We start from the raw sequence: 25,036 nt of genomic DNA, 5'->3' as shown, positions 1-25,036 counted from the left end.
AGCGTCACATTTATTCCTCAATGATGTTGCCCTTCTCCGACACGTACAGACCGTCCAAGAACTGTAGTCATGTTAGTATAGAACATAGAGTTGAGGTGAATCCATTGTCAGTAGATAGATTGTATATAACTCACCTTACGGATATCCTTGTTTCGGACACGGCAGATCTGCTGGATATCGGCGGCGCTCTGGGAGACACCCTCGAGGGAGTTACCGGTAAGGATGAGCTCATCCTTAACGTTGGCGGAGGGAGCAATATCGACGTCGGGCTGGGCAGTCACGCGACGAACGTACTTCTCACCGAGGAAGTTACTATAGAGAAGTTAGCGAACAAGTTGATTGCGAATTATTCACTTTTTTTTCTAGCAAATGACAAGGATCAAAATCATACCGGATCTCAACGGAGGCACGGCCAGTCTCCGGGTTGGGCTCAATGTTGACGTTGATGGGGAAATGGGCGTAGACGTAACGCATCTTGTACTTGAAGCCACGGGTAACACCGATCATAAGGTTGTTGATGATGGTGCGGACGGTGCGGAGGGTAGCAACACCCTTACGGGCACCGTGGTGCAGCTCGATGGAGATGACGTTCTGCTCGGGGCGGCCGAAGGTGACGGCAATGTGGGAGAGATCCTTGACGAGCTTGCCGCGGGGACCCTCGACGGTCACGACACGGGACTTAATGTGAACCTTCACTGTAGCGGGAATACTGGTTAGTGGTGTGCTCAAATTGGATCTTGGATTGGCTTGGATTCGAGTTGAAATTTGATGCTGAATTTGAATCTGAGTGGTGTTCACGGATTCGGATTCAGCATCAAATCAAGGATTTCTAGAGTCGCCGGTCCCACACAATATTTTTCCTCCTGTCGTAGTGCTGATGTTGTTGGTGGTGCGTTTTGCGTTTTGCGAGACTTGATGTGCTGTTGACCATGTTCCCTCATAATATTGTGTGCGACCGGGTCCTCTTCATATCTTGAAATCCTCCAAGAATTCCAACTATTCCAATATTTCAATAGAAAAAGAAAGTCGCTCACCATTGTCCAGAATGGGCAGCAGTTCCTCGGAGTGAATGTACCGCATCTTGACGTGACTGTTGGTGTTGGCCGGGGGTGTGGTTGTCGATTGTCGGGGGAGGTTCAAAATTCGGAATGGACTTGGTGGTGGAGCGAAATTGAATTTGGTCACGGGATTGTGCGTCGCTTAGGGCCACTTTTCTGGACTGACCGCCTTTGATTAGGGTTCTTTATCGCCTTATCGTCTTATCATGCAAAGTATCAGTACTTACCACTGTATATTATAATCGTACAGCATTAAGTATCGATACTTGCAGAATTAATCCCATCTATCTACTCAGCCTGGGCGTTCTTCCAAGGTTCTCTGGTAGTCATTCTCTGTACAATTATAGTAAATCAATTCGCTATGACTATATACAAACTGCCCAATTCCTTCTTCCAATCGGTTTACAATATGATATACTAATCTTATAGACCCTTCTCCTCCAAATCCAAATGCTCAGCCTCCACAATCCACTTCCCACCCAAAGATTTCAGCGTCGAAGCCAGCTCGTCGCGTTGATCCAAAGCCGCAATATCATCTCCACCACCAATACTCTTTTCATTCACAAGAACATTAGGCACAGTCCGTCGTCCAGTGTTCTGCCCCAACAAAGCCTGCAAATATGGACCGAGTGGGTGCTGGTCCAATTCGACAACGAACGGCTTCGGCTGGATAGAGTAGTGCTCCAGCAGGATTGACTTCGCTTTCTTGCTGTAGGGACAGTAGGATTTGGAGAAGATAATGACTGGATCGGTCAGCTTTGGACTGGATGAGTAAGGAGGGGAACACACCAGGAGCTCTCTTCAAAATATCATTCAGCTCAGTGTTCGCTTCAGATTCTTTTTTCTCTTTCTCTGCGCGCTCTTTGTCTTCTTCGCTCATCTCGCTCGTCTCGGTTTTGTCTTCCTTCTGGATATCCGTGTCTTGGCCCTTCTTCGGAACAGTCATCTTCGTCCGTCCCGCGATGGGGATCTCCTCTGTGTCCTCGTTCACATTTGCCGGGGGAACAGCAGCTTTCTGTACTTCCGCGCTGAGTGCATCACCAGTACCTGCAACAGCTGCGGGAATCTCTCCCGGCGCATGCATAGCATTCTGGATCTTCTCTTGTATCTTGGCGGTCTTCGCTTCTTTAGCTTTCATGGCATCGAGCGTTGAGCGGTAAAATTTTTGGTTTTGAATTTTGCTGGTTTCACCCTGTGTTGTGTTAGACCTTGTATTATTTCATGCAATGCAGTGTAAATTGGCGAAGCGCCCGCGGAAGAGATCAGACCAAGACGGTGACGTACGGTGTAGTAGATTGTCAAGACGAGGAACGCGATGACGGCGATGACGGTTAATCGTAGTCGCCTTTGTGAAGGCATTTTGAATGTTGCTTGGTTCTCCCGCGCAATGTTGTTCAGAGTTGAATATCAAGGTGTACGGAGTACAAGAGTAGTAAAATCCAATTGGACGCGACAACGTGACAAGGGTCTGCCAAGAAATTGAGCCGCTTTACGCAATGCTTCGTATACCACAATGCTTATACGAAGACTGAAAGAATAACTATTAACTTCAGGATGCTGACAAGAATAATAGAATGCTATAAATACCAATGAGCTTCGAACTACAGGAGAAGTGGGGTTTAAGGGGTCAATACTTGGCCTTTACTCTTGGCGGATGTATATTTGTTATGCAGTAAAGACGTGGTCTATACATTATCACGAGTAGTAGACATTAGAAAGATTGAATATTGGTTAAGTAGACATGACTGGGTATTATGCTAAATGAAACATCTTTTGTCCAAGATCCCATGTCAACAGCAAAAATCATAGACAGGGCATGAACACACCATTAGGTTTAGGGCAACAGTAGTAAAAGCAAAATCAGGAAATATCAACAAACCAGTTGCAGACAAAATTAGAGAGGGTGATTAGGCACGGCCACCAGGGCCGAAATAGTAGTAGCAACGGGAATCAATCAAGTCTGAATCGACAAACCCGGTCGCGCAAGATTAGTAGTCGCACGACGTTTCCCCTGAACAAGAATCGTCCAATCCTCCCACTCCTTAGCAATCTCTGTCAAAATACCCCCCATCACACCAGCCGAAGCCATTAGCCCATGGCCTTCGCCTTCAAGAATGCGCACCTCACACCGTCTCATCGTCTTGCCCAGCCACTGCACATTCTCCACCGGGACACGGGGATCTTTGCGGCCGTGGTGAATGACGACCGAGCGTGTGATGTCCACGTAGCGGAACCCAATTGTTTGTCGACGCTCAAGACAGATGAGCAGGTCGACGGCGGGGTTTGCGTTTGTGGTTGCGCGTTCCCAGATTTTGTAGGTGAGACGAGTGTCATAGTCGCGTTGGCGCTCGACTTCGTCTTCTGGGGACTTGGCGCGGGATGCGAGCGTTGCGTCGCTTTTGCGGTAGGATGCTGTGGGGGCTGGCTTGGGATTTTGGAGCGTGTCTTCGCGATTGAGATTTGTTTCGATGGGAGCTAGGGGCGGAACAATTGGGGTTGGGATTGCATTGACTGCTTCTTTTGCGGCTTTACGTTTAGATCGCCGGGGAGATTTGGGGAGAGAGGTTGTGAGGCTTGCGCTGGTTGCGCTCATGAAGCTTGAGTTTGCGACTTTGAGAAGGGAGGTTGGGAGAGCGCGGAGAATCTTTTGGGAGTATGGGACTGCGTTGGTGGGTGCAGGGTCTTTTTGGGAGCCGATGATTGATAGTTGAGATGGTGGGATCCATGGGGCTAGAAGGTGGATGCGACCACGAATGTGTTGTGGGATCCGCAGCGCTGTTGCGAGAGCGTAGATTGCTCCGGCAGAATGGGCAAGGATGGAGAATTTGGTTACGCGGAGGTAGTTACACACAATGGCAACATCGTCTGGCCAGCTGAGAGGGGTGCTCGGCTCGTCGACCTGGTGTGGACTGCTCTCGCCAACGCCGGGGCGATCTAATGTCACCAATCGGAGATTGAGCGTTCGAGCCAATTCGTCATAGAATGCCATGAGATACCGGGTGAGGCCCATGCCGACACAGCAAAGCACGACATGACCCTTAGGATCGCCGACTTCGGAAAACGCGATAGTACGACCAGTCGTCGGGTGAATGACTCTCTGGGTCAACTTAGGAGAGAACATGTAGTCGTCTACAGCGAGATCGATTGAATCCGCACTTGATGGCCGCTCGGTGCTATATGACGGACGCCCATTTGACAAATGCGACAGGTTACCGGATGGGGTACGACGATGTTTAGTCGGTGTATTTGGCTCGAGGGACTGTCTGTATCGAGCTCTCTCGGATTCAGGTCTGTCCGCAGACGACTTGGACAACACCGGTAAACCGTTAGGCTTTGATACAAGGGGTGCGCCTGGTCGGTTTCCACTGCGGAGCTTGCCTGTCATCACAGATGGCGAGGGAGCACTCTCATTCAGTGGGCGTTGATCACGGGCTGGCCCATCATGAATGATAGCCTGGTTAACATCGTGACCTAGTACGCGCGACGCTTTCGAGACCTTTGGTTTCACTGGCTTCACCGGCGTCGTCTTGGCCGAGCTATCAGGACTATTATCCGCATCCAACTCGGTCTTAATTTTCTGCTGCTGGTCTTTCAACTCTTGGATGCGTCTGGTCACCTGCTCGGCGTCGTTGCTCGTTCCAGGTAACCCATTGTCTGCAGTAGACTCCTTGCTCGCTGTGGAAGAGTATCTACTGTGACGGGCAGATCGGTGTTTTCTTGATCCTGAGGACTGGCTATGTCGATGGCGCAGAGATGAGTCGCGGGTGGGGATGAGTCTCCCACTGCCGATCCCACCGGGGCTCCCGGCTTCCGGGGTGTGGAACACTTGGTGATCTTTAGTGGGTGGAGAGTTGGCCACTCTTTCTTCATATGGGTCTTCCTGAAGGTCCGCAGGACGGGCATTCTCGTTTACTTCCGCCATGGAATGCAATGAGCGCAAGCTTGCACGGCTGCGCGGGATGTGTCGCAGCCCGTCGTTATGGCTAGTCGTCCTTCGTAAGCGCTCGATTTGTGGATCTTTTTCACTGGAAAATTCGCGCGAGGATGATTTTTTCAAGAAACCAAATTGACCCTTCAAACTCTTCGCGCGACCTGAACTATTCGAAGCGATACTCGGGGTAGTTGACACACGGGGACCGGGTTCTGTGCTGATCGTTCCGAAAGATGACGGCTCCTGGGCTATGGAAGATGTATAGGATTCCCTGGAGGCCGGACGTGTCGACTCGGTCGCTCTAAAGGGTTTGAATCTTGGGGATCGTGGGGACTTTGGTGATGGAGGCGCTCTGGCCATGCGAATAACAGGCGACGAAGCTGCATCATCGGGGTGCAGGAATGGGGCCTGTGGGGGCTCCGGAGGTTCGGCAGCTGGCTTGTAAGCCCCGTAGCTCATTCCAAACCCATGTTGTTCAGACGGGAGGATAGAGTAAACCGGCGCGGTATTTGGTACTTCTGGAAGACCAGGATCGGAGTCGGTGTCGATCTTGGGGATGGTATCAAAGTGCGAATTTAATGGCACAGATATGGTGGAAAGAGAGGAAATGAGAGAGGAAATGACTTCAGGTGATGTTGGATCTGTGTTTCCATTGCGCGAGGGCAGTGATTTACGGCGGCGGCGACGATTGAGTAGGGCGGACTCGGCTTGCACGGGGGCCGACAGATTCTCGTTCAGACGCATGGCGTTCAATAGTCTAGGGGTGTAACCTCCCAAACACAAACTCGAACGGGTACAGGGCGCATGATCCACTGCATGCGACAATGTTTTTGTTTTTTTCCTCCTTGCGAGAACACCCCCTTACAGTGAAGATAAGACTTGTAGAAAGATGGGTTTAAAATGAAGGTCTGTTCGGTAATAACCGATATAAGAAAAGTAAAGCAAATAAAAGAAAGTTAGAGAAGAGAATGAGTGTGTGAATGAATATAGTAAAAGGAGAGAGATATTCAACAGGTCAAATAATCGAGGGGCAGAAAGTTCCTCACGGGCTCTCTTTCTCACTCTCTCTGTTTTTCCCTTTTCTATGGGGCGATCTTTAGCGTTCGTGATAGACAACTCCACTACTCGATGGATCTTTAATTTCCCATTTTTTCCACTTATATCCCGCTTGATCCAGAGACTGCAGTAGTCTCCAGTAATCTGCAGATATATGTATGCACTCGCATTTCCGAGATCCATCTTATGTACGGTTAAATTGCTTATGACCGATTCATATCAATATAAAGATCTAAATACAATACATTTACATCAATCCCCATATTAGATCAAGGGATATAGTACTCTTTCTTTCTGTCAGGGTCTCAAATATTTGAGTGATTCCACGTGGATCTTTACAAATTCCGACTCGGATTCGTTCTAGAAATATGCCCCCTTTATGGACTATATACATATAAGGATCGACAACCTCATATTACAGATCTCAGATATGAATCAATTGGAGTAGAATACATAGAAAATTACATCATGTGTTATGACTTGAAGGATCTTCGACAATTCTAAAATTTATACACGAAGGTTTGTCAAAGTGATAATTGTGCAGATATATATAATGGTATCGTATACGAGGTACTAGCAGACGGATAGTAGCCCATTCTTGAAACATCATGTAGAAAATATTCCAAATACTCTGCCCCAAAATGGCGTGCCTGAAGCAATCATTCAATGGCAATACGAGCAATAGTTATGCCAAGATATCAAGAATAGCCTGAGTTGAGTGTATGAAGACTCTCAAACACATACAAATCATCTCCGATATCGAGATAAACATACCTGACCGCCCACGGCAGTATCTCAGACCCATTGTCATCCTACCCAAACACCTGAACACCACGGAGTATTGACACAGACCTACAATTTTATAGCTCTTCTTGATGGCTGTGATCCTCGATTACCCTTTCTGAACCCGCACTTACTCAAGACATGTGGTGACCGCCCCACAAAGTACCCATTGCCCGCAATGGACGCCTACCCCGAAGACTACGTCAACCATAATCTGCCTTTGGTCCTACTTTCAGGACTCGAGGCAGATGCTGAAGGTGATTCTGAAGCAAGCTCAGAATATCCTTTACTGTTAGAGAGAGGAACCCATATCTTCTCGGACTTCCCCCCTCTGAGTGGGGGTGTTGCGGAGGAGCTGCGGAGCTTGCTCCTACAAGAAGATGGCTCCCAGATGCCATGGAAATCAAGAGTCAATGTGAGCGGGAATACTGCAACTGCAAATATTGCTTATCGTATCAAAAGCTCTGGCCGGGTAGGTCCATACTCTAAAATTCCAATACTGTCGGTTTCACGGCATTCACCGAGGACATCTTCCTAATGGTCTATATGCAGTCGTGCAGACTTCCACCTCGAAAAGCGGACCCTCCTATCCCCTCACCACCAACTAGCCCAAGTGATAAAGGAAGCGAGCCATCAGATTCTACCACCCGCTTTATTCTTCATTCCCCCATATCACCTTTATCACCAGGCTCTCCGACTTTCCCAGATGGCCTTCTTACACCCTTATGGGTGACAAAACACCAGAATCTAGTTCCTGCGGCAGTAATAAACTTCTTCCCATTCTCTCTGGACCCGAACATGAACTCGTTGCGCGACAATCAGCTCAAGATTGAGATAAACAGCCTGAAGAAAGAATGGCAATCCTCTGAATATAAGACGCGATTTGTGGTGGTTCTGTTATCAGAAGATGGAGAAGAGGGCGGATACGAGGGCGAAATCGATGACCGTATTGCAGGGATTCGACGAGCAACGAATCTCGACCCCAGGTCCATCTTTGTGATCCCACCAGACGCGACCTCGTCCGAGTTACATGACTTTGTCAAATCACTTTTCTCCCTCCTGCAACCTTCGATCGTGGAATATTATCGAGATCTCTCTAAACATGCTAGGCGCAAAAGGAACAGAAATAGTATTCCTCCTCCGACAGCGCCACCGACAACGGGGACATCTCAGACACTGTCATCTCAAGGCTGGAATGTGCGATACGAATTTAAACTTGGAATCTTCGCCGAATTTCGCCAAGAGATGGACGCAGCCTGTCGGAACTATGAGAGTGCGTACGATACTCTATTTGGACACGAAGTGTTCGAGATAATTGCGGGGTGGAATCCTCGTTTCAACGATGCACGCCTTTTGGCTGACGCACTTGCTATTCGAATCATGCGCTGCCTCTTGTGGACAGGTCAGACCACCGCCGCAGCGCGGCTCTGGAACAGCCACAGAACCCGAGTAAAGGACATCGTCAACCGCAGAGGCAAAGGAAGTAAGCATTACGGATGGGAAGCCTGGGAGGCAAGATGGTCGATGATCATGGCACAACTTATCCGCCGAGCTGAAATTCCATCCATTTCCAGTGAAATTTCTCCTGGAGAGCCCGGTGAGCTCTATACCCTCCCAGAGAAATCAATTCCAACCGGTGAACGCGTCAAGCCTTGGGAACATCTCCATCACGAGGGCTACTGGCTCCATCGCTCGGCGAAGCATACAATGATTCGCCGAGCACTTGCGCTTGAAATTCCCATCGAAGATCGCAAGCCACCTGGACAATCACCGGCATCGCAACTCGCTAATAAATCCTATCTTTACGATACGTATCTGGTTCCCGATACTCATGCCGAAGCACCACACGAGGGTCGAACTGGTTTCGATCATTCTGCTTTGATACTGAGCACCTTGAAGGCTGCCCTGGAGGAATTCTCAAAACGCCATCAGACCAGAAAAGTTGAAAGCTTGAGCCTTGAGACTGCTGAGGAGTATATGCGGGTTAGTGCATGGGCTGAGGCGCATAGTCTTCTCAAGCCGCTTTGGGCCACTCTAAGCTGGCGACGGTCAGGCTGGTGGCATCTTATGCTCAATTTTGGTTGGGCTCTTAGAGAAAGTGCTCTAAGGGTGCAAGACAGTGAGACTGTTTTGCGAGTGGATTGGGAGTTGCTTAACAAGAGTAAGAATTTGGCTTGTATTCTCTTGCTGTTATATTGTGCTCACGTTTTTCGATAGCTTTCAAAGCTAGACCTGGCTGGCATTATGACATCCACAGGAGCTTGGAAGGTCTGCCTGTTGAAAAACCTAAACCTTCTCTCGTCCTGCGTGCGGAGGATGTCATGACAAGTCGTAAGTGGGAAGCATATCCGGTGGATCACAAGCGCTGACTTACCCTATTAGTGACCACATCGTTGGTATTTGAGAAATCCAGCGGCAACGTCGGCGAGCCTCTACACGTTCAACTTGCTATCTCATCCTGTGCACACAAAACTTCAGCTCCCATTAGGCTCTCAGAAATTAAGCTCGTGTTTGAGGGATGTCTCCGACCAGTGGTGATTCAATCTGATCAAAACAAGGACGCTGATACCACCACTCCCTGTTGCATCTCGACTACTCTACTCCGTGAGCCGAGTAACCCAGCTGATGGCACAATCCAATCTCCGACCGGTGGGCTGGCCACATTGGTCGGGGTAGCAGACCTGACTTTGGGACCCTCCCAAAACAAGATCTTCAACCTTACCTGCATCCCTCGCGAAGCTGGTGAAGCCCGGGTTGCGTCGATCACAATTTTGATTGAGGAAGAACAATTCGATCTTGGTTATGCAATCACGGAACCCGATCAGCGGGAGTCTTTTTGGTGGCAAGAAACACAAAAGGGCGTCACTCGCAGAAGGGTGGGTAAAGATCGTGATACTGGCCGATGTAAGGTCATGCCTAAGCCTCCAAAAATTCGCCTCAGCGTTCCCAATTTGAAGGAGACTTATTATACCAACGAGAGGGTGGTTCTTCACGTCGGCATACACAACGAAGAAGATGAATCTGCCGAAGTGACGACTGAAATAAGACTCTTCGGCACAGAGTCCGCCGCTCAAATCCAGTGGTTGGATGGCACCGATACCGAGCCACTCGAGTCGGGTGCCAGCACACCGACCGAAGGGCCGTCCCATTTCCTGAAACGCTCAGTAGGAGTCATGGAGCGATCTTCCGAACAGACCCTCGCGATTGTCCTTGCCAATAACGAGGAAGCGACAAATTTCACACTGGAAGTCTCCACCATTTACCATTTAGTGTCTGATATTCAAACCCCAATTATGAAGAGCATCACCGTGGATCTAGCATTCATCCGACCATTTGAAGCAAACTACGAGTTCTTGCCAGCCATCCACCCCGAGCCGTGGCCCAATTTCTTCGCAGTCAATGACGACCTACTCGATGACAGGTCCACTCCCGTCGCGGGAGGCTTGTTTCAGAAATGGACTCTCAATTCCAAAGTTGTTTCCTTTGCAATGGAGCCATTGATAATCGACAAGATGTCATTGATTCTCCTCGAAGCCAACGGAGGAGCCATCTGCACCGTCGGCCCAGAAGAGCTCGCCAGCCCGGAAACACTTCATCTCTCACCGGAAGAGCTCCGAGAATCGAATTTCTGTCTCGACGTCCAGAAGACAATGCTCGGCGACCGCAGACCAACAGCACTAAGTTGTGCATTGGAAATAAAGTGGCATCGCCAATCCGAATCTAATGAGAACACCACAGCCTCCGTCCTCGATATCCCACGGTTCGTGGTCCCAATGGGCGAACCTCGAGTTCTGGCTTCAGCAACACCATCCAGTGCAATGGCAGGACTTATTCATATGGAGTATGTGCTTGAGAACTCCTCCACACACTTCCTTACTTTCAATTTGGTCATGGAAGCCAGTGAACATTTCGCTTTCAGCGGACCAAAGACTACGGTTGTCCAGATTATGCCTCTCAGTCGCCACACGGTGAAGTTCAATCTGTTCGCTGCGAAGCGTGGGCTGTGGATTCAGCCTCAATTGGTCGTTATTGATACCTACTTCAACAAGACTCTGCGTGTTCTTCCAACGGGTGATATGCGTTCTGACAAGAAGGGGGTTTTGGTCTGGGTTGATGCGGATGATTGATGATATATCTATATGTAGATGAATTGAGCTGCCTCGTAACGAGTGATATTGTATAAAGAAATAGAAACAATCCATCCTATTATACATGTATTTATACAATGCATGTTCAAGTTGGAAGATAATGTACAAACCTATAGATGGTCACGTGTAGCCCTTATTGCATAACTAATCCGGCCTAGCGGCGATCTCGGCCTTCCGAAGTCTTGCCGTCAAAAGAGCTTCGTCTCAATCAAAGCAATTACAGATTTACTTCCTCAAGCATACAGTCTCGATCTACATAGCGACGACCATACACAAACCACAACTCGGCACATTCCCCTCCCGGGATCCGTTTCCCCGCCCACATCTCCGCTCTAACCCCCTCTACGCGCCAGTCGTGTCTCCCGAAAGGCTTACAAACCCGAAATAATGGCAGCGCAAGCGGCATTAATCGCCGATACGATCACGGGGATGAAGCGGGCGCTGCGCAGAGAGCGTGAAGGTATGTTATTTCTTACCTACAGCATGGGCATGACGCCTCTTTTGAAAGTTTTGTTTTCTGACTCTTGGCTCGGGTTATAGACGCTGCCCCAGATGATCCTATTTTGGCGCCCACAAACCGGGGTAATAAAATGCATGCCAATGCCAAGTTCGTTAGTGAGGGTGCGCTCGGATATATCAATGGCGAGGATTTCTACAAGCAGGTGCGTTGGTGATTTCGGGTTCTGTTGTGATGAGATTAGAATTCGATTTGGGATTTTATAGGGAACTAATGGGTTTTTTTCGGCGGCATAGAAAGTTGAGCATGCTGGATATACGCGATACATTTTACAGCCGAATCCTGCTCGGTATGATTCGGAAGGCGACGAACTTGATGAAGATGATGAGGATTCCGAGGCGGATGCTGCGGCCGCTGAAGAGAATCCATTTTCTGGGATTGCGCTTGAGAGTAGGACTTACTCTTTTCTTGATTTATATTCTTTTATTTACTGATCTGGCTTTCTTTTTTCTAGATCTTCTGTGTCCCCTGAAACATCCCTCTGAGCTTCCCAATCACCCGTCCATGTCTCAACCATACACATCGCAAGCATTGGAACAGATGACTCAAGCGGTTGACTTCAAACTCCGCCAGGAACGGGCTTTGCTCTGGCGCGCCAGGAATCTGCACAGACAATTCCTCGGTGATGGCGGATGGGTGCCTTGTGGTGCGACTGAGACACCCGATGATCGTTGGATCTTCGATCCTCGAATCGTCAGTAATGACCCAAGTATATCAGCCTGCCAACAGGGCCCTAGTGGATTTGGGACTCCATCTGCCACTGAACCCCGCGTCCCGCAGGATGTAGCACACGAAGTGCCGTCACAAACCAACATGCAGAGCGAGACACAACGGGTTGAGCCAACGAATGATACTGAGATGGCCGAGGTGCTGACCACTGGGGTGGAAGCTACCGATTCCGATCCGCAGCTCAAATCGGAAGAGACCGACGCCACAGTCAAGGACCTCCCACCTCACAACGAAGTCCTACGAGAGAACGACCAAGAAACCAAGGCTGCAACCTATAACGAACAACATAACATGGACCCTTCCAAAGACGGCGAGCCTGAAATTGGCGATGATACAGAAGACCTGGAAATGCACGATGGCTCGTCTCCAGAACCACCTCGACGAATGACAACACGCGCCCAAGCCAATGCTGTAAACCCAGATGGATCCCCTCTCTCCTCTGCCGACACGGCATCGACCCTGCCCACCCCGCACCCTCTCTTTCTCATTCCAGACAATGTTCGCCCGGACGCAAACTTCGGTTTGCCACCGGCCGAAGCGGAGGAAACGCGCCGACTGCTTTGGTCATATATCCAGAAGCAAGAAGAGACGGTGCGTGGGTTCGAACATATGCTCAACTCACTTCTCAAGTCTTGTCGGATGAAGTCCGATGTGCTGGAATGGTGCAAGGCCGAAGGCCATGTTGGCGAGATGAGCGATGGAGAGGATTGGTACGATCGGGAGAAGTGGGGACTTGCTGATGGGGAAGATTTGAAGAAGGGCACTGATGAGGATGAGATTGAGACTGTTGATGAGAGTCGGACTCAAGCCAAAAGAGGGAGGGGGAGACGCCAGTAAGGGCATAGGCATTGCACGCTTAGGGCACTTTGTCTGTGTTTCGCTGATTTCTCTTGGTCCCTTCTTTTTTCGACCTTTGCTTTGCTTTGGGTCATTGTCTAGTCATACTAGCGTGGTGTTGAAGGTGCTTAATGTGTACCTACACTATTCCCTTCTCTCAGGATTTGTTTCATCTGGCGTCGGTTTATACCCTCATTTCTAATAAACATGATTTTACTAAATCCCGAGGTATCACAACGTGATAACAATATCGTACAAGTAGCGAGGAGATTTCTCTATTCTGTGACTCTTGGAGTCTTTTTCATCCCTAATTTATGAACGTCGCAAGAATTCCCTTTTCCTACTGTCTCCACTGATCATCCGGTTCCACTTCCAGATCCAATATTTGGGCCGAACATCAGATACCAATGAAGCCGAGGTAGCACAGTTCAAGTATATTTATGCTACAAGGAACCCAGCACCAAGCACCAAGCACCGATCTACTAAACAAGCAATTGACATCAAAATGGCAACCGCTGGTATAAAAAACCGAATAAACATCCAAATCCCAACCCAAACCCCCAATCACCTCCAGGGCTGGCTCTACCCATCCCAAATCTCATATCCATCCCCGAGCCCAGCAATAATTCTCGCCCACGGGCTAGGCGGCACAAAAGAACTAAAACTCGACGTCTACGCCGACATATTCAACAAACAAGGCTACACATGCGTGGTCTTCGACTACCGCTGCACAGGCGAGTCACCCGGTCTTCCGCGCGGCCTGATAGACTGGAACATGCAGCAGGAAGATTGGAAATCGGCAATTGAGTACGCGCGGAACTTGAAAGGCGTCGATCCAGATGCTGTGGCATTGTTCGGGACTTCGTTTAGTGGGGGCCATGTTATTCAGCTTGCTGCGCAGGATGGAAGAATTAGGGCTGCTATTGCTCAATGTCCATTTACGAGTGGAGTAAGGAGTTCGTTACGTGTTGGGGTCAGGGCTTTGCCTGGGATTGTTTGGGCAGGATTGAGGGATTGGTTGTTTAGCTCGGATGAGAGGCCTGTTATGGTGAGCTTGGTGGGGGGCTCGGGGGATGGTATGTTCTTCTTCTTCTTCTCTGAAGTGAGGCTGATCATTTTAGCTGCGTTGATGAATGCCCCAGATGTGATGAGTACCTTTCACCGGCTTATTCCCGAGGGATATTCGTTTCAGAATGAAGTGCCTGCTCGACTGGTTCTGCAGCTTCCATTCTTGAGACCTGGGTCTCATGCCGCAAAAGTTCATTGTCCTATTCTTTTTGGGATATGTGGTGACGACTCTGTTGCCCCTGCTGGTCCGACGTTGAAGTATGCAAACATAGCGCCCAACGGTGTTGTTAAATGGTATGAAGATGTGGGTCATTTTGAGATATACTATGATGAGGCCTTCGAGAAGGCCATCAAGGATTATGTAGAGTTTTTACGAGAGAACCTTTCCGTTGAAGCCCCAGGCAGGGCTTGAAGTAAGTTAATTAGTTCATTGCCCAATACATGTATCATTTCTACATATGTAGTTTCAACTCATTTATAGCCAATATGCTCAGATGCATGAGATATCACATCTTTCAATTTGATGCTTTTTCTCTGACACATATTTGCCAGTTCCCTTTGTTGGAACATGCCTCTCTAGCTATGAAGTCATAGCTAGTTGGGGGTTGAAAAAGAATCAAGATCTCTTTCCAGCAAAAGTGAGTCTCCGTTACTTCAGATTCTAAGGTATGGGTCTATCTCGCGGGTATTATCTCATTCAAAGGCATGGGCAGACTCATTATGTCCCAAACCCTACGCAACACAGAGACTCCCAACGAGCGTGACCGGGCTGAATTGACGGACTTACTTTGAGCACCAATTTTGTGAAGACATTATATGAATAAAGTTGGTTGGGGCTTTTATGGTGTTGATTTTAGCCGGGTTGTCATTCAAGAAATTTCAGTCTGTTATGCGCTAGCGGGACTTGTAGTGTTGCTATTAGTGCTGCTTGCAATCCTCTTAAGGGTGATGGTGCAGACGCAGTCCTGGGTGAGCTGACGAGCGGTGAGGCCGTTGGGATAACTGGCGATGGCGATGGACCAGAGTCCAGGATGAATGAGCCAGGACATCGCTCTTTCACCTTGTTGCCAACTGAGAGGCCTTTGACCGCGACGCTATAAGTATTTTGAGTCCACATGACGAAAAGCTTGATGTCTTGCAATTGAGCAATTCAATCGATATGATTAGACTGAAAGTTTTATTGATTGTTTACTGGTACACGGATTCTCGCAACAGACATTTCTCCGTCCGCCATTGGAAAAGCGAAGGATTCCAAAGCCTCGTGCACATCATTGGCCGTCACTCCGAGCGAGCCACAAAGATCTACTGATTCAGCTGCAGTGCAGGTTTGTCGCGATGGGTTGGTTCGATTGTGTGTTTTGTAGTCGCGTAAGGGTAATCACAGTGGGTCTTGTCAAGGACAAGGATATGTCTATATTCTACAGCTCCAGCATCGTTGAAGATTCGGATGCATCCGTGTGCTGGCAGCTTGGGGCGGAGCAGCTTCACGCCTGGGCGTCAAGCTGCCTTGAGTGAGCAGGCCTCTCAGTCTCAGTCTCTCTTTTGGTCATGTGCGGATAGTGGATGTTGAAAGTCCCGGACAATCCTGGTATACATGTATGGCGCTTATTGCCTCTTGCCACCTTGCTTCTTGGCGCGCTCGCGCTCACGCTTGGCATAGATTTCGGCAGTGAAGGGACTGGACATGGTCAGTTGAGTTTTGTCAATCGTTGGATCCAAACTTACTCCTCCCAGCCAAGAGCGAACCAGTACATGACAAAGACTTGGGCAGTCAAGAGAATACCGGCAACTTTGCCATGGTACAAAGCAACACCGAGGAAGTTCAGAGTGCTGCCCCAGTACATGGGCGAGCCGGTCACATTGAAGGGGAAACCGGTGACAGGTGCGTCCATGAGAATACCAAAATAGTCACCAAGGTAGGTTCCAGTCACACCAAGAGCCCACATGCTGGAGAGAACCAGGACCGAGCCGACGGTGAACAAGACACCACCGATGATGGGTTGGTGCACGGGAGGGTAGAAGGGCTGGTCTGCCAGAGCGAGCTGGTAGACATGGTCACGGAGGATTCCGAGGGAGAAAATCGTGAACGCGAGGAAGTAGCAACCATTGTACGCGCCTCCGAAGATACGGGTCAAGAAGTGGTTGCGGTATTCTGTTTAGCGGTTAGCCAAGGTTGAATGCGACAATCCTCGGGTGGAGTCGGCCAACCTGTGCGGGCAACAATGCTAGAACGGAGTCAGGTTAGCTATATTCAATGAAAAGATTCATTTTTTCGGCTTGATTTCCAAAGCTGTTGTGGCACTTACTTCCAGAAAATTGGGTTAAAGGCGATTGTTGCGGCAGACCCTGAGCTCAGTCAATCACATGCAAATTGTTGAGGAGCTAAAAGGAAACATTTGACTGACATAGTAAAGGCTTAGAGGAGAAATTGATGAAATCCGTAAGAGAGGCCATCTTGCAAATATTACTACGAGCAAAATGAAAACGAAGAGAGAAGAAAAGAGAAAAGAAGAGGGGAAGGACTTTAACCTTGGAAAACCGGGGGAATATCAACAGCTTAAGTAAACAACAAGTGACGTTTCCCCGAGCGGGTCACGGGATCGTATCTTTCTCAACTCAACTTTCTTCTATCTTCACTTTGAGCTTCGGTTCTTTGATGATCGGAGATATTTAATCTTACGCTATCGGAATCACTCGGCTTTGTCTTGACGAATTCATCACGACAATAGCTACTTATTGCGACCGCAAACCCCCGTTGACCGTCACAATACTATGCCGAACTGTTCGCTCCCAAGAGCTTGGGAGTGATCGTTATGAGCCGTGGAGCTCTAATAAGAGTGTGGGGAGAATGTCCCTTAGTCGTCGTGACCTAGCTTTAGCAGGCGTCGGCTTATTTATTGCCTGGGGCCTCGTGGTTCGCGAGCTGCCGATTCTCCGATATCTAGGATATGCCGTGACACTGGGTGCCGTGCTATCTTCCTTGGGTCTTCTGGGACTTGTCACATTGACAATTCGAAAACACAATGACAAATACGACACCAAAAACGTTTCTGTGGCTTTCATAAAACCTGAGCATTGGCGGAAGGAAGTGCTTAATGTCCGACGAAGCACTCGATACCGGGCCCGGCCCCTCTATCCTCAGTCGTTTGTTGTATCAGAGGGTATCGACGAGCTTCTATCCTTCATTACACGAGACTTTGTTTCCTCGTGGTACCACAACATCAGTCCGAGCCCAACATTCGCAAACGAAGTCGATCGGACGATTCGGATCGCTCTTGATAACCTACGGGATAGGTTGATGGATGAGGACATGATATCGCTGGTGATATCGCGGATATTTCCGATCGTAACTTCGCACTTGAAGGAATTTGATGTGGCTGAAAGGTCGGTCCGGGGGCGCAACCTGAATCGCAATGTGACCGAGTCCGGCGAGCTAGATCTGGCAATCGCGAAGAAGTATCGCGAAGGCCGTTTACATCCAGCTGTTTCCCTGTCCCTTTCCGATCAAAAGGGCGTTCAACAGGAGTATCTGCGCAAGCTGGCGGTCGGGTTGTTGCCCCAATTATTTCCAGGGAGTGTGCTGAACAGTCGAATTGTGTCAGTCATGATTCGTGAAATCATTTCGTGCGCTGTGCTTCTTCCAATAGTCACAGCATTGTCTGATCCAGACACATGGAATCAATTAATGGAAGCCTATGGTCGTACAGCTCTGCAGGACAGAAAGACCGTACGTAAATTACGTGCTGCATTGGACGAGCATGCATCGCCTGCGCCCAAATCCAAGCGCGGACAACCATTTCCACGACTCTCGGTAACCGATTCAGAGAGAGCCTTTGAGCGTTTCGTCAGGGCAATCAGGAAATGCAATAATCTCTCCGATGCGCGCCGCTTCCGTGCTCTGGTTTCCAGCCAATTGAAGCAAGAGAGTGCGATTGAGGGCCAAGATCAGGTTTACTTGCGGCGATTGGAAACAGGCAAACGGCTGCTGGACCAAAAAGTGGCCAAACTCGCCAAAACCGGCAATGATTCTGATGTGCCACCATCTTTGGATCTCCGACCTGAGAACATTAGCCCTGCAACGCATGAAACGTCACTGGTTGACGTGATGCACAGCGCTTCCGGGTTGTCTTACTTCATGGAGTTCATGGACCGCCAAAAGCTAATGTCCCTTGTCCAGTTTTGGATTGTCGTAGACGGGTTCCGCAATCCTCTAGAAGATGACTTTGGAGATGAGGCAGCACCCAGCTCAATCACGTGGCAGCCAGCAGATAGAAATGACCTTGCTCTCATCAGTGAATCCTATCTCTCAAAGCCGGAGCTGAAGGTCTCCGACGAGTCTCGCCGAACAGTCAAGGCTTTTTTAAGTGCCGGAAAGCGAGCAACTTCGGAACAGTACCGCAAAGCACGGATGGTTGTCTTGACTACTCAGTCTACTATTCTGGAGCATCTACAAGAGAAGTACTATCCAAAATTCAAAGAATCCGATCTGTATTGGAAGTATATTGCCTCAGATGAAGCATCCGCGACCACACAACCGCTGGCCCGTCAATCGTCCCCAATATCAGTCACCTTTGAAATTCCGGAGAGACGCGCTCTTCCTCCTTTATTATCACGAGCCTCCTCTCAGCCGGGTCTGAGACCTTCAAAGGATCTTCGGCGAGCTGCAGTTTCATCGAGTGATGTCCGGAGCCTGGGAAAATTATTTGACGACGATGATTCACCACGACGATCCATAGATTCAGAACGATCTGGTCTTTTTGACGACGACTATGATACAGACAACCTGGCTACATCTACCCATAGTTTGGGTAAAGATTCTCAAAATGGAGAGAATGAAACCAGTCAAAGCCAAGTCCTCGAAACCATGGAGGCAGCGCTCAATGATATCATTACCAGCGAGCCTAAGAACGGCAAACTTGAAGACCTCAAAGGAGATTCTTCTGGGCTGTTTGGACCGGAGCGACCTGATACTGCACGCAAATTGTCCGAGACTTCTCAGGTAGACAATCGTGGCAATGAAAAGATGAGGAAAAGCATTGCGTCACTCGGTCTGGTCGGCCAAGGATCACGAAATGGTGTATTTGATGATGAATTATTCCCGGATCAACAGAAGTTCATTGAGGATGAATATGAAGAACCGGAAGGAGCCGATGAAAAGGATTTAGCAGATGAAGTGCATGAAGCCGCCCCGGGTGACCTTGGTCTGACAGAGGCAATTGAGGCTTTGTCGGTGGATATCGACAAGCTTGCAGCTCAGGACGCTGTTGTCGAAGCATTGACACGCAAAGCTGAGCTGACAAACAACACGGCGGAATTGCGGATCCTGCGCAAGTCTAAGGCTAGCATTCAGCGTGAAATGCACCGCAAGGAAATGCAGCGGCAGCAATATATTCTTCAGGAAAGCGATAACAGTCTCTATGGACGATCGACTGTCAGCCTGAAGTCTACAGTTGTAGGCAAGGAGGAGGATGATGGCCGTGAATACGCAATGTGTAAGCAGGTCTCATAAAAATTGCCCAACCTATACTGACTATATCCTACAGATGTTGTGGAGGTTCAGAGAAATGCGGGAGAGCAAATGCCCGCTGCATCCTGGGTCGTTGCACGAAGATACAGCGAGTTTCACGATCTGCATCAAAAACTCCGCCAGCGCTATCCCTCCGTCCGGCATTTGGAGTTTCCTCGCCGACGCGTCGTCATGAAGTTACAGAAAGAGTTTCTTCACAAACGACGACTCGCTCTCGAAGCCTACCTGAGAAACCTTCTTCTTCTGCCAGATGTCTGCCGTAGCCGCGATCTTCGAGCGTTCTTATCCCAACGCGCGATTCTGCCCCACAAAGAGAATTCCCGCGACAGCGAAAGCGAGTCAAAAGACCTAGTTACCCGAATCTACAACTCCGTCACGGACGGCATGGACGACTTCCTCGGCAATTTCGGTGTCTTGGATCAGCTATCCACTGCCGGCCAAAATCTCATATCCGCTGCAACACAGCAAGCCGGCAATGTCACAACGCCAGACAGCAGTCTCGCAACTGAAGACGCAGTAACTGCCGCCGAAGCAGAAGCAGAATTGAACGCCTTCGAAGACCGTGAACTCGAACCCTTCATCAAACCCATCTGTGATTTCTTCCTTGAAGCCTTCGAGCTAAACCGCGGCAACAATTGGCTGCGCGGCCGGGCCGTCGTCGTTGTTCTGCACCAGCTCCTTGGCGGCACGATCGAGCGCAAAGTCCGAGACGGAGCTCGCGGCCTTGTCCAAGATGATTCGCTGCTAAAGTACCTTGCTCTCGCTCGTGATACTATGTGGCCTGGTGGAGTGCTCCGTAAAGTGCCTCCGCGCTCGGCGGCAGATCGTCTCAACAGTCGGGCTGAGGCGACTGTGGTTTTGGCTACTCTTATTCCTGATCTGGCGGGTAATGTTGTTGGTAGAGCGAATGCTCAAGCTGCTGCAAGGCGCATTTTCGCAACGCTCAACAATCAGCATCTTAACACCCATTTGATCTTCACTATTATTGATGAGATCTTTTTAGTTCTCTTCGGTATGCCGTCTGGGCGTGCTCGTTGAACCTTGCGTGTCAAGGGAACTTTCTCCTTAACATGCTTTTGACTGATGATGATAGATTTAATGTGTTTTATTTGTATCACGAATGCGGTTTTTGTCTGCTACAGCGCATAGTCCATGATTCTGTTTTGTCGTTATGAGCGCTGTATATACATCATTACGTCCTAACATGGTCTCAACATAATAGCAATGACATTTCAATCAACCCAATCTTTCCATATCTAGATATAACTACATATGTAGTTGATATAGTCAGTATGTGCTAAGATCACCTGTAGTGAGGCTCAAAGGAACAATCTGGCACATTACAGGCAGATTTGGGACTAATATTCTTCACTTCTATTGGGTGGGGGCGACTTGGACCACGAGGTTAATCTTCGCCGTGTCTTGATCGGAAGGCTATGGATTTGGTTAAAGACACGTATGAACTGTTGGGGTTGAAGCCAAAGCACTCTGATGAAAATGTTGTTAAGAGGAGGAGATCTTATGAGTTCTTGTGGGACTGATATTACTTTACTCATGTTCGACAAGATTTTGGCTCCCCTTGGGGGGCCTTTCGAAATTTAAAAACGTTCACTACAATATACCACCTACCAGTGGGTAAAATTCAATTATATGAACTATTCAAGCTTGCTATAGCAAAGCTTGTAAGAGACCTTCCTAAAGACTCCTATCTATACATAAGAGCTATCTATGTATTGCCATTAAGCTCACCAAGATTTTAGATGACAGATACAATGATTGAATTTTGAATGTCGGCTGTTTGAGGTGCTCACATCATTCTAGCAGTTTGGGACAATGCACTGTGATCGACTGTCGAGTCATACTCTTTTTCGTGGTGAAATGCATCCGTGTTCAATATCAGACCTCGCTTAGATCCTCGTAGCGAGATTATGAGATGATGTCATCGAGATACTTCGCGACCCTATATAAGTGGAATGACTCTCCATCTTGGATACTTTCAGTTATGACAAGTTCATATTACCATGTCACTTTCTGGAAAAGTTGTTCTACTTGTGAGTGTTTGTTACTGAAAAAGTAGAACCCATCTAATCCTGCCAGACTGGTGCCTCGATGGGAATTGGAGAAGCAATTGCCTCCTCCTTGGTTGAAGCTGGTGCCAATTTGATTCTATTTTCACGCTCTGAAGTAAGCCATCAGCCATCAATCATCCGAGAAAATGTTCAAATATTAACTTTGTACAAGGACAAACTTTAAGAGCTCAAAGAAAGACTGTCCACCAACTCCAATGTGAAAATCATATATCGGACCGTGGATGTCGGCGACTTCCATAGCGTCGACAAAGCAGTTGCATCTTCAGCTAAGGAAATGGGAGAAATTGATATTCTAATCAACAATGTAATATCCTACCCCTCTCACCAAAAGAACTTCAATCTTAATGCTAATAAAAATCAGGCTGGCCTAGCCCTCGGTGCGCCAAAGTCCTTTCACGAGCTGACCCCATCTCAAATCATGACTATGAACAACACCAACATCAATGGATACATGTTTATGTCACATGCCGTCTTGAATCACTCCATGCTCCACAAAAAAGAAGGAACCATCCTGAACGTAACATCTATCACGGGTTTAGAAGTCCCGCCTTTCCCAGGCGAAGCAGTTTATCACGCAAATAAAGCTTGTCAGGAAGCTTTCACAAACTCATTGCGCAATGAGCTGAGTGGTTCCAATATTCGGGTGCTTGCTCTTCGGCCGGGATGCGTTGCTACGAATTTTCACTCCCTTCGCGTTGGTCATGACAAGGAGATGTATAATGAGTTTTTCAGGGGATTCGAGTATGTGGTTCTGCATTGACTCGGAAATTTAGGGTTATCAGCCGCTAATGCCATGATAGACCTCTTATCGCTCCTGATATTGCTCAGGCTGCTGTTTACATGCTTCAGCTACCTATCAATGTTTCAATTAAGGCACTTGATATTGTTCCATCCGGTATGTACAGGGAGTATCAAGCCTCGAAGTTACTGTCTAATTGTCTCTTAGCGCAACGATCGCTTAGCGTCTTCGACAGGATGTGGAACGAGCGGCAGACATGAAACTGTTATAGCTCATTTTGTGACTTTGTTATCACCTGAAACGACTCTGATGTTTAGAAATTTTCAAAGTTATGTATGTAGTAGAATGTACATTGATAGTTATGTGACTACCTAACTAGGTAGTCACCTAGGGCTAGTCGGTGGCTTACGTAACTTGCGAGGCTTCCAACCCTCGCCTCGAACTTCGGCACGAGTTCGGTCCTTCGAAAGACACTCGTTGTAAATAGCGCAAATGGCCGGAGATGAAGTATCCACCCGGAAAAGGCTACGCGTCACCACTGGCTGGTAGGTGTACAAGTCTTGCATAGACCGAATTCAATATTTAACACCCTTACAGCAAGACATGTCGTGCTCGTCGAGTGAAATGCGACGAGAGCCGTCCTAGCTGCAGAAACTGTGCAAAGAAGAACCGTTCATGTCATTATGAAGATTCACATAGATTGGGTGGTTCTAACTCCAATCCCGTCAATCATGCGACCGCTTCGCCTTTGAATATCGAACCCAGTCCTGCGCGGCAATTGGAGGAACTCGATGAACAAATTGATGCAGATCATGGCTCCACAGTACGATCAAACCATATAATAGCTTTACATTGTCTTTCAGAGAGCTGGTACTAAACATCCAGCAGAATCATTGTGATAGTGATAATCCACCACTTCGTCAAATTGACACATCGCACCGGAGCACTGCTCCTACCGGAGAGACCCCATCTATTGGCAACGGGCTAAATAATATACACGTACAAAGCCCATTCTATCTATCACCCCCAAACTCTCATTCACTATCAGACTTCGCCTCGGTCTTCTACAAAGACCAACTAAATCCAACCTATCAATTCAGCACCAACCACCCAGCCCTCTCCCCAGGCCCAATCCCCCGCTCACCCTACGAACTACCAACAGGCGAACAAATCGACCTAAAACCCTCAGAAATCCTCATTTTCCGAAACTATGTCGACACAGTCTCCCTTTGGATCGACTCCTTCTCTCGAGATCAGCCCTTCCACTCCATAGTACCGGTAATAGCCCTTCGCTGCTATTCACTAATGTACTCTTGTCTCGCCTTGTCAGCAAAGCAACTGGCACTCAAAGCGCCTGCTCACGAATCTCGAGAACGCGAGAACGTCGCTATTCATTACCACCATAAAGCCGTCCAGGCTATGGGCACTCTACTGTCTGACCCACGGTATGCGGGTAATGATGGGATCCTGGCCTCGAGCATTATTCTCTCTACGTACGTGATCAGACTAGCAGCCCTGATGTCCATACTTAATTCGCCACAGATATGAAATGCTTGACGTGGCAGGTGAAACCTTCGGCTCGCACCTCAAAGGCGTGGCTTTCTTCCTACAGTCCCGAGGCGTCCACGGCAACGCAGGTGGTCTCAAAGGCGCGGCCTACTGGACCTGGTATAGACATGAGATCTGGGCTGCGCTCCAACTCCGGCGTCGGATGTTTCTCGGTGCAGATTATTGGAAGCCTGAAGTTGTCGATAGCTTTGAGGGTCTTTCCGTTGAGGATATAGCGAATCGGGCGATATTTATCTTTGGTCAATGTGTCTCGTTTTGTAATGATGGGTCATTTACAGAGGGTCTCCAGGCTGATGAAAGGATCCAGGCGAGGCAATATAGAGCAGAGGAGTTGTATGAGGCTCTGGAAGATTGGAAGCTGAAATTGCCGCTTTCTATGGCCCATTTCTCCTCTGAGAGATCCTCAGTGGTGGAGAGTGAGCTGGCGCATGATTTTGGATCTATATGGTTTATTTACCCCCAAAGTGGTATGTTTGATGACCTTTTCAGTCTGCAGCAGCTTACATGTACAGCAATTGCACATCAAGTATACCATGCCTCGAAGATCTTGCTCAATCTGCATTGTCCAATTCTTGAAACCCAGCATGGTCTAGGCCAGCCCCGGTACCTGGCCAATCATTGTCGAATCGAAAGGTCCCGCGAAGAGATCTTCCTCATTTCCAATGCCGGTGTACCGGATGCTTGGAGCTTGATATCCACGCAATGCCTTTATATTGCAGGTCTTGTCACCAATGGCGTCCTGGAGCGCCGTCGTACACTGGAACTTATCATGAATTGTCAGAAAAGCTCTGGTCGACGGACGAAAAGTCTTGCTGATGCTTTGAAAGGGCTTTGGGCATAGGAGTAGATACACGCGTTGGAACAAGGAAAAATCAATATGGGTGCAATCTGCATATCTTGCGAGTCTGGCCAATCTCAAGATGCCTAGTGCAGTATCGAGGAGAGAATAACTCGCTAAAGCAGCTGATTGGCTGAGAGTATACT

The 25,036-nt window shown here is 48.5% G+C and overlaps 10 protein-coding genes across 10 annotated transcripts; 6 read left to right on the top strand and 4 right to left on the bottom strand.

Annotated features, from left to right (window-relative positions):
* Positions 1 to 10: 10 nt before the first annotated feature.
* N7529_009730 (60S ribosomal protein uL6) lies at positions 11 to 1,080 on the bottom strand (the record flags this gene model as incomplete). Its single annotated transcript, XM_057245257.1, has 4 exons — positions 11 to 61; positions 135 to 312; positions 392 to 695; positions 1,035 to 1,080. The coding sequence occupies 4 exons, from the start codon at positions 1,078 to 1,080 to the stop codon at positions 11 to 13; spliced, it is 579 nt and encodes a 192-aa protein (XP_057093520.1).
* A 401-nt stretch (positions 1,081 to 1,481) lies between these two features.
* On the bottom strand, positions 1,482 to 2,417 carry N7529_009729 (glutaredoxin; the record flags this gene model as incomplete). The annotated part of the gene is made up of 3 exons (XM_057245256.1): positions 1,482 to 1,801; positions 1,848 to 2,250; positions 2,343 to 2,417. 3 exons carry the CDS (start codon positions 2,415 to 2,417, stop codon positions 1,482 to 1,484), a joined length of 798 nt encoding a protein of 265 aa, XP_057093519.1.
* Positions 2,418 to 3,012: 595 nt separating this feature from the next.
* N7529_009728 (alpha/beta fold hydrolase) lies at positions 3,013 to 5,733 on the bottom strand (the record flags this gene model as incomplete). The annotated part of the gene is made up of 1 exon (XM_057245255.1): positions 3,013 to 5,733. One exon carries the CDS (start codon positions 5,731 to 5,733, stop codon positions 3,013 to 3,015), a length of 2,721 nt encoding a protein of 906 aa, XP_057093518.1.
* A 1,273-nt stretch (positions 5,734 to 7,006) lies between these two features.
* On the top strand, positions 7,007 to 10,955 carry N7529_009727 (uncharacterized protein; the record flags this gene model as incomplete). The annotated part of the gene is made up of 4 exons (XM_057245254.1): positions 7,007 to 7,300; positions 7,354 to 8,989; positions 9,046 to 9,159; positions 9,211 to 10,955. The coding sequence occupies 4 exons, from the start codon at positions 7,007 to 7,009 to the stop codon at positions 10,953 to 10,955; spliced, it is 3,789 nt and encodes a 1,262-aa protein (XP_057093517.1).
* Positions 10,956 to 11,363: 408 nt separating this feature from the next.
* Positions 11,364 to 13,059, top strand: N7529_009726 (RXT2 domain-containing protein; the record flags this gene model as incomplete). The annotated part of the gene is made up of 4 exons (XM_057245253.1): positions 11,364 to 11,436; positions 11,517 to 11,638; positions 11,730 to 11,883; positions 11,948 to 13,059. The coding sequence occupies 4 exons, from the start codon at positions 11,364 to 11,366 to the stop codon at positions 13,057 to 13,059; spliced, it is 1,461 nt and encodes a 486-aa protein (XP_057093516.1).
* A 505-nt stretch (positions 13,060 to 13,564) lies between these two features.
* On the top strand, positions 13,565 to 14,539 carry N7529_009725 (alpha/beta hydrolase; the record flags this gene model as incomplete). Its single annotated transcript, XM_057245252.1, has 1 exon — positions 13,565 to 14,539. The coding sequence occupies one exon, from the start codon at positions 13,565 to 13,567 to the stop codon at positions 14,537 to 14,539; it is 975 nt and encodes a 324-aa protein (XP_057093515.1).
* A 1,193-nt stretch (positions 14,540 to 15,732) lies between these two features.
* Positions 15,733 to 16,581, bottom strand: N7529_009724 (bifunctional phosphatidyl-N-methylethanolamine N-methyltransferase/phosphatidyl-N-dimethylethanolamine N-methyltransferase; the record flags this gene model as incomplete). Its single annotated transcript, XM_057245251.1, has 5 exons — positions 15,733 to 15,805; positions 15,853 to 16,279; positions 16,336 to 16,352; positions 16,434 to 16,473; positions 16,533 to 16,581. 5 exons carry the CDS (start codon positions 16,579 to 16,581, stop codon positions 15,733 to 15,735), a joined length of 606 nt encoding a protein of 201 aa, XP_057093514.1.
* A 394-nt stretch (positions 16,582 to 16,975) lies between these two features.
* On the top strand, positions 16,976 to 20,692 carry rgsC (putative intermediate filament protein (Mdm1); the record flags this gene model as incomplete). The annotated part of the gene is made up of 2 exons (XM_057245250.1): positions 16,976 to 19,619; positions 19,671 to 20,692. The coding sequence occupies 2 exons, from the start codon at positions 16,976 to 16,978 to the stop codon at positions 20,690 to 20,692; spliced, it is 3,666 nt and encodes a 1,221-aa protein (XP_057093513.1).
* A 983-nt stretch (positions 20,693 to 21,675) lies between these two features.
* N7529_009722 (SDR family oxidoreductase) lies at positions 21,676 to 22,743 on the top strand (the record flags this gene model as incomplete). Its single annotated transcript, XM_057245249.1, has 5 exons — positions 21,676 to 21,705; positions 21,752 to 21,838; positions 21,911 to 22,438; positions 22,573 to 22,639; positions 22,691 to 22,743. The coding sequence occupies 5 exons, from the start codon at positions 21,676 to 21,678 to the stop codon at positions 22,741 to 22,743; spliced, it is 765 nt and encodes a 254-aa protein (XP_057093512.1).
* Positions 22,744 to 22,975: 232 nt separating this feature from the next.
* Positions 22,976 to 24,893, top strand: N7529_009721 (Zn(II)2Cys6 transcription factor; the record flags this gene model as incomplete). The annotated part of the gene is made up of 4 exons (XM_057245248.1): positions 22,976 to 23,028; positions 23,081 to 23,306; positions 23,372 to 23,976; positions 24,026 to 24,893. 4 exons carry the CDS (start codon positions 22,976 to 22,978, stop codon positions 24,891 to 24,893), a joined length of 1,752 nt encoding a protein of 583 aa, XP_057093511.1.
* Between the last annotated feature and the right edge of the window lie 143 nt (positions 24,894 to 25,036).

This window comes from Penicillium soppii (assembly GCF_028829465.1).
Source record: "Penicillium soppii strain IBT 18220 chromosome Unknown utg000007l, whole genome shotgun sequence".
NCBI lineage: Eukaryota > Fungi > Ascomycota > Eurotiomycetes > Eurotiales > Aspergillaceae > Penicillium > Penicillium soppii.
The sequence above is the reverse complement of the archived record's forward strand: the minus strand, read 5'-3'. Positions and strand labels throughout refer to the sequence as shown.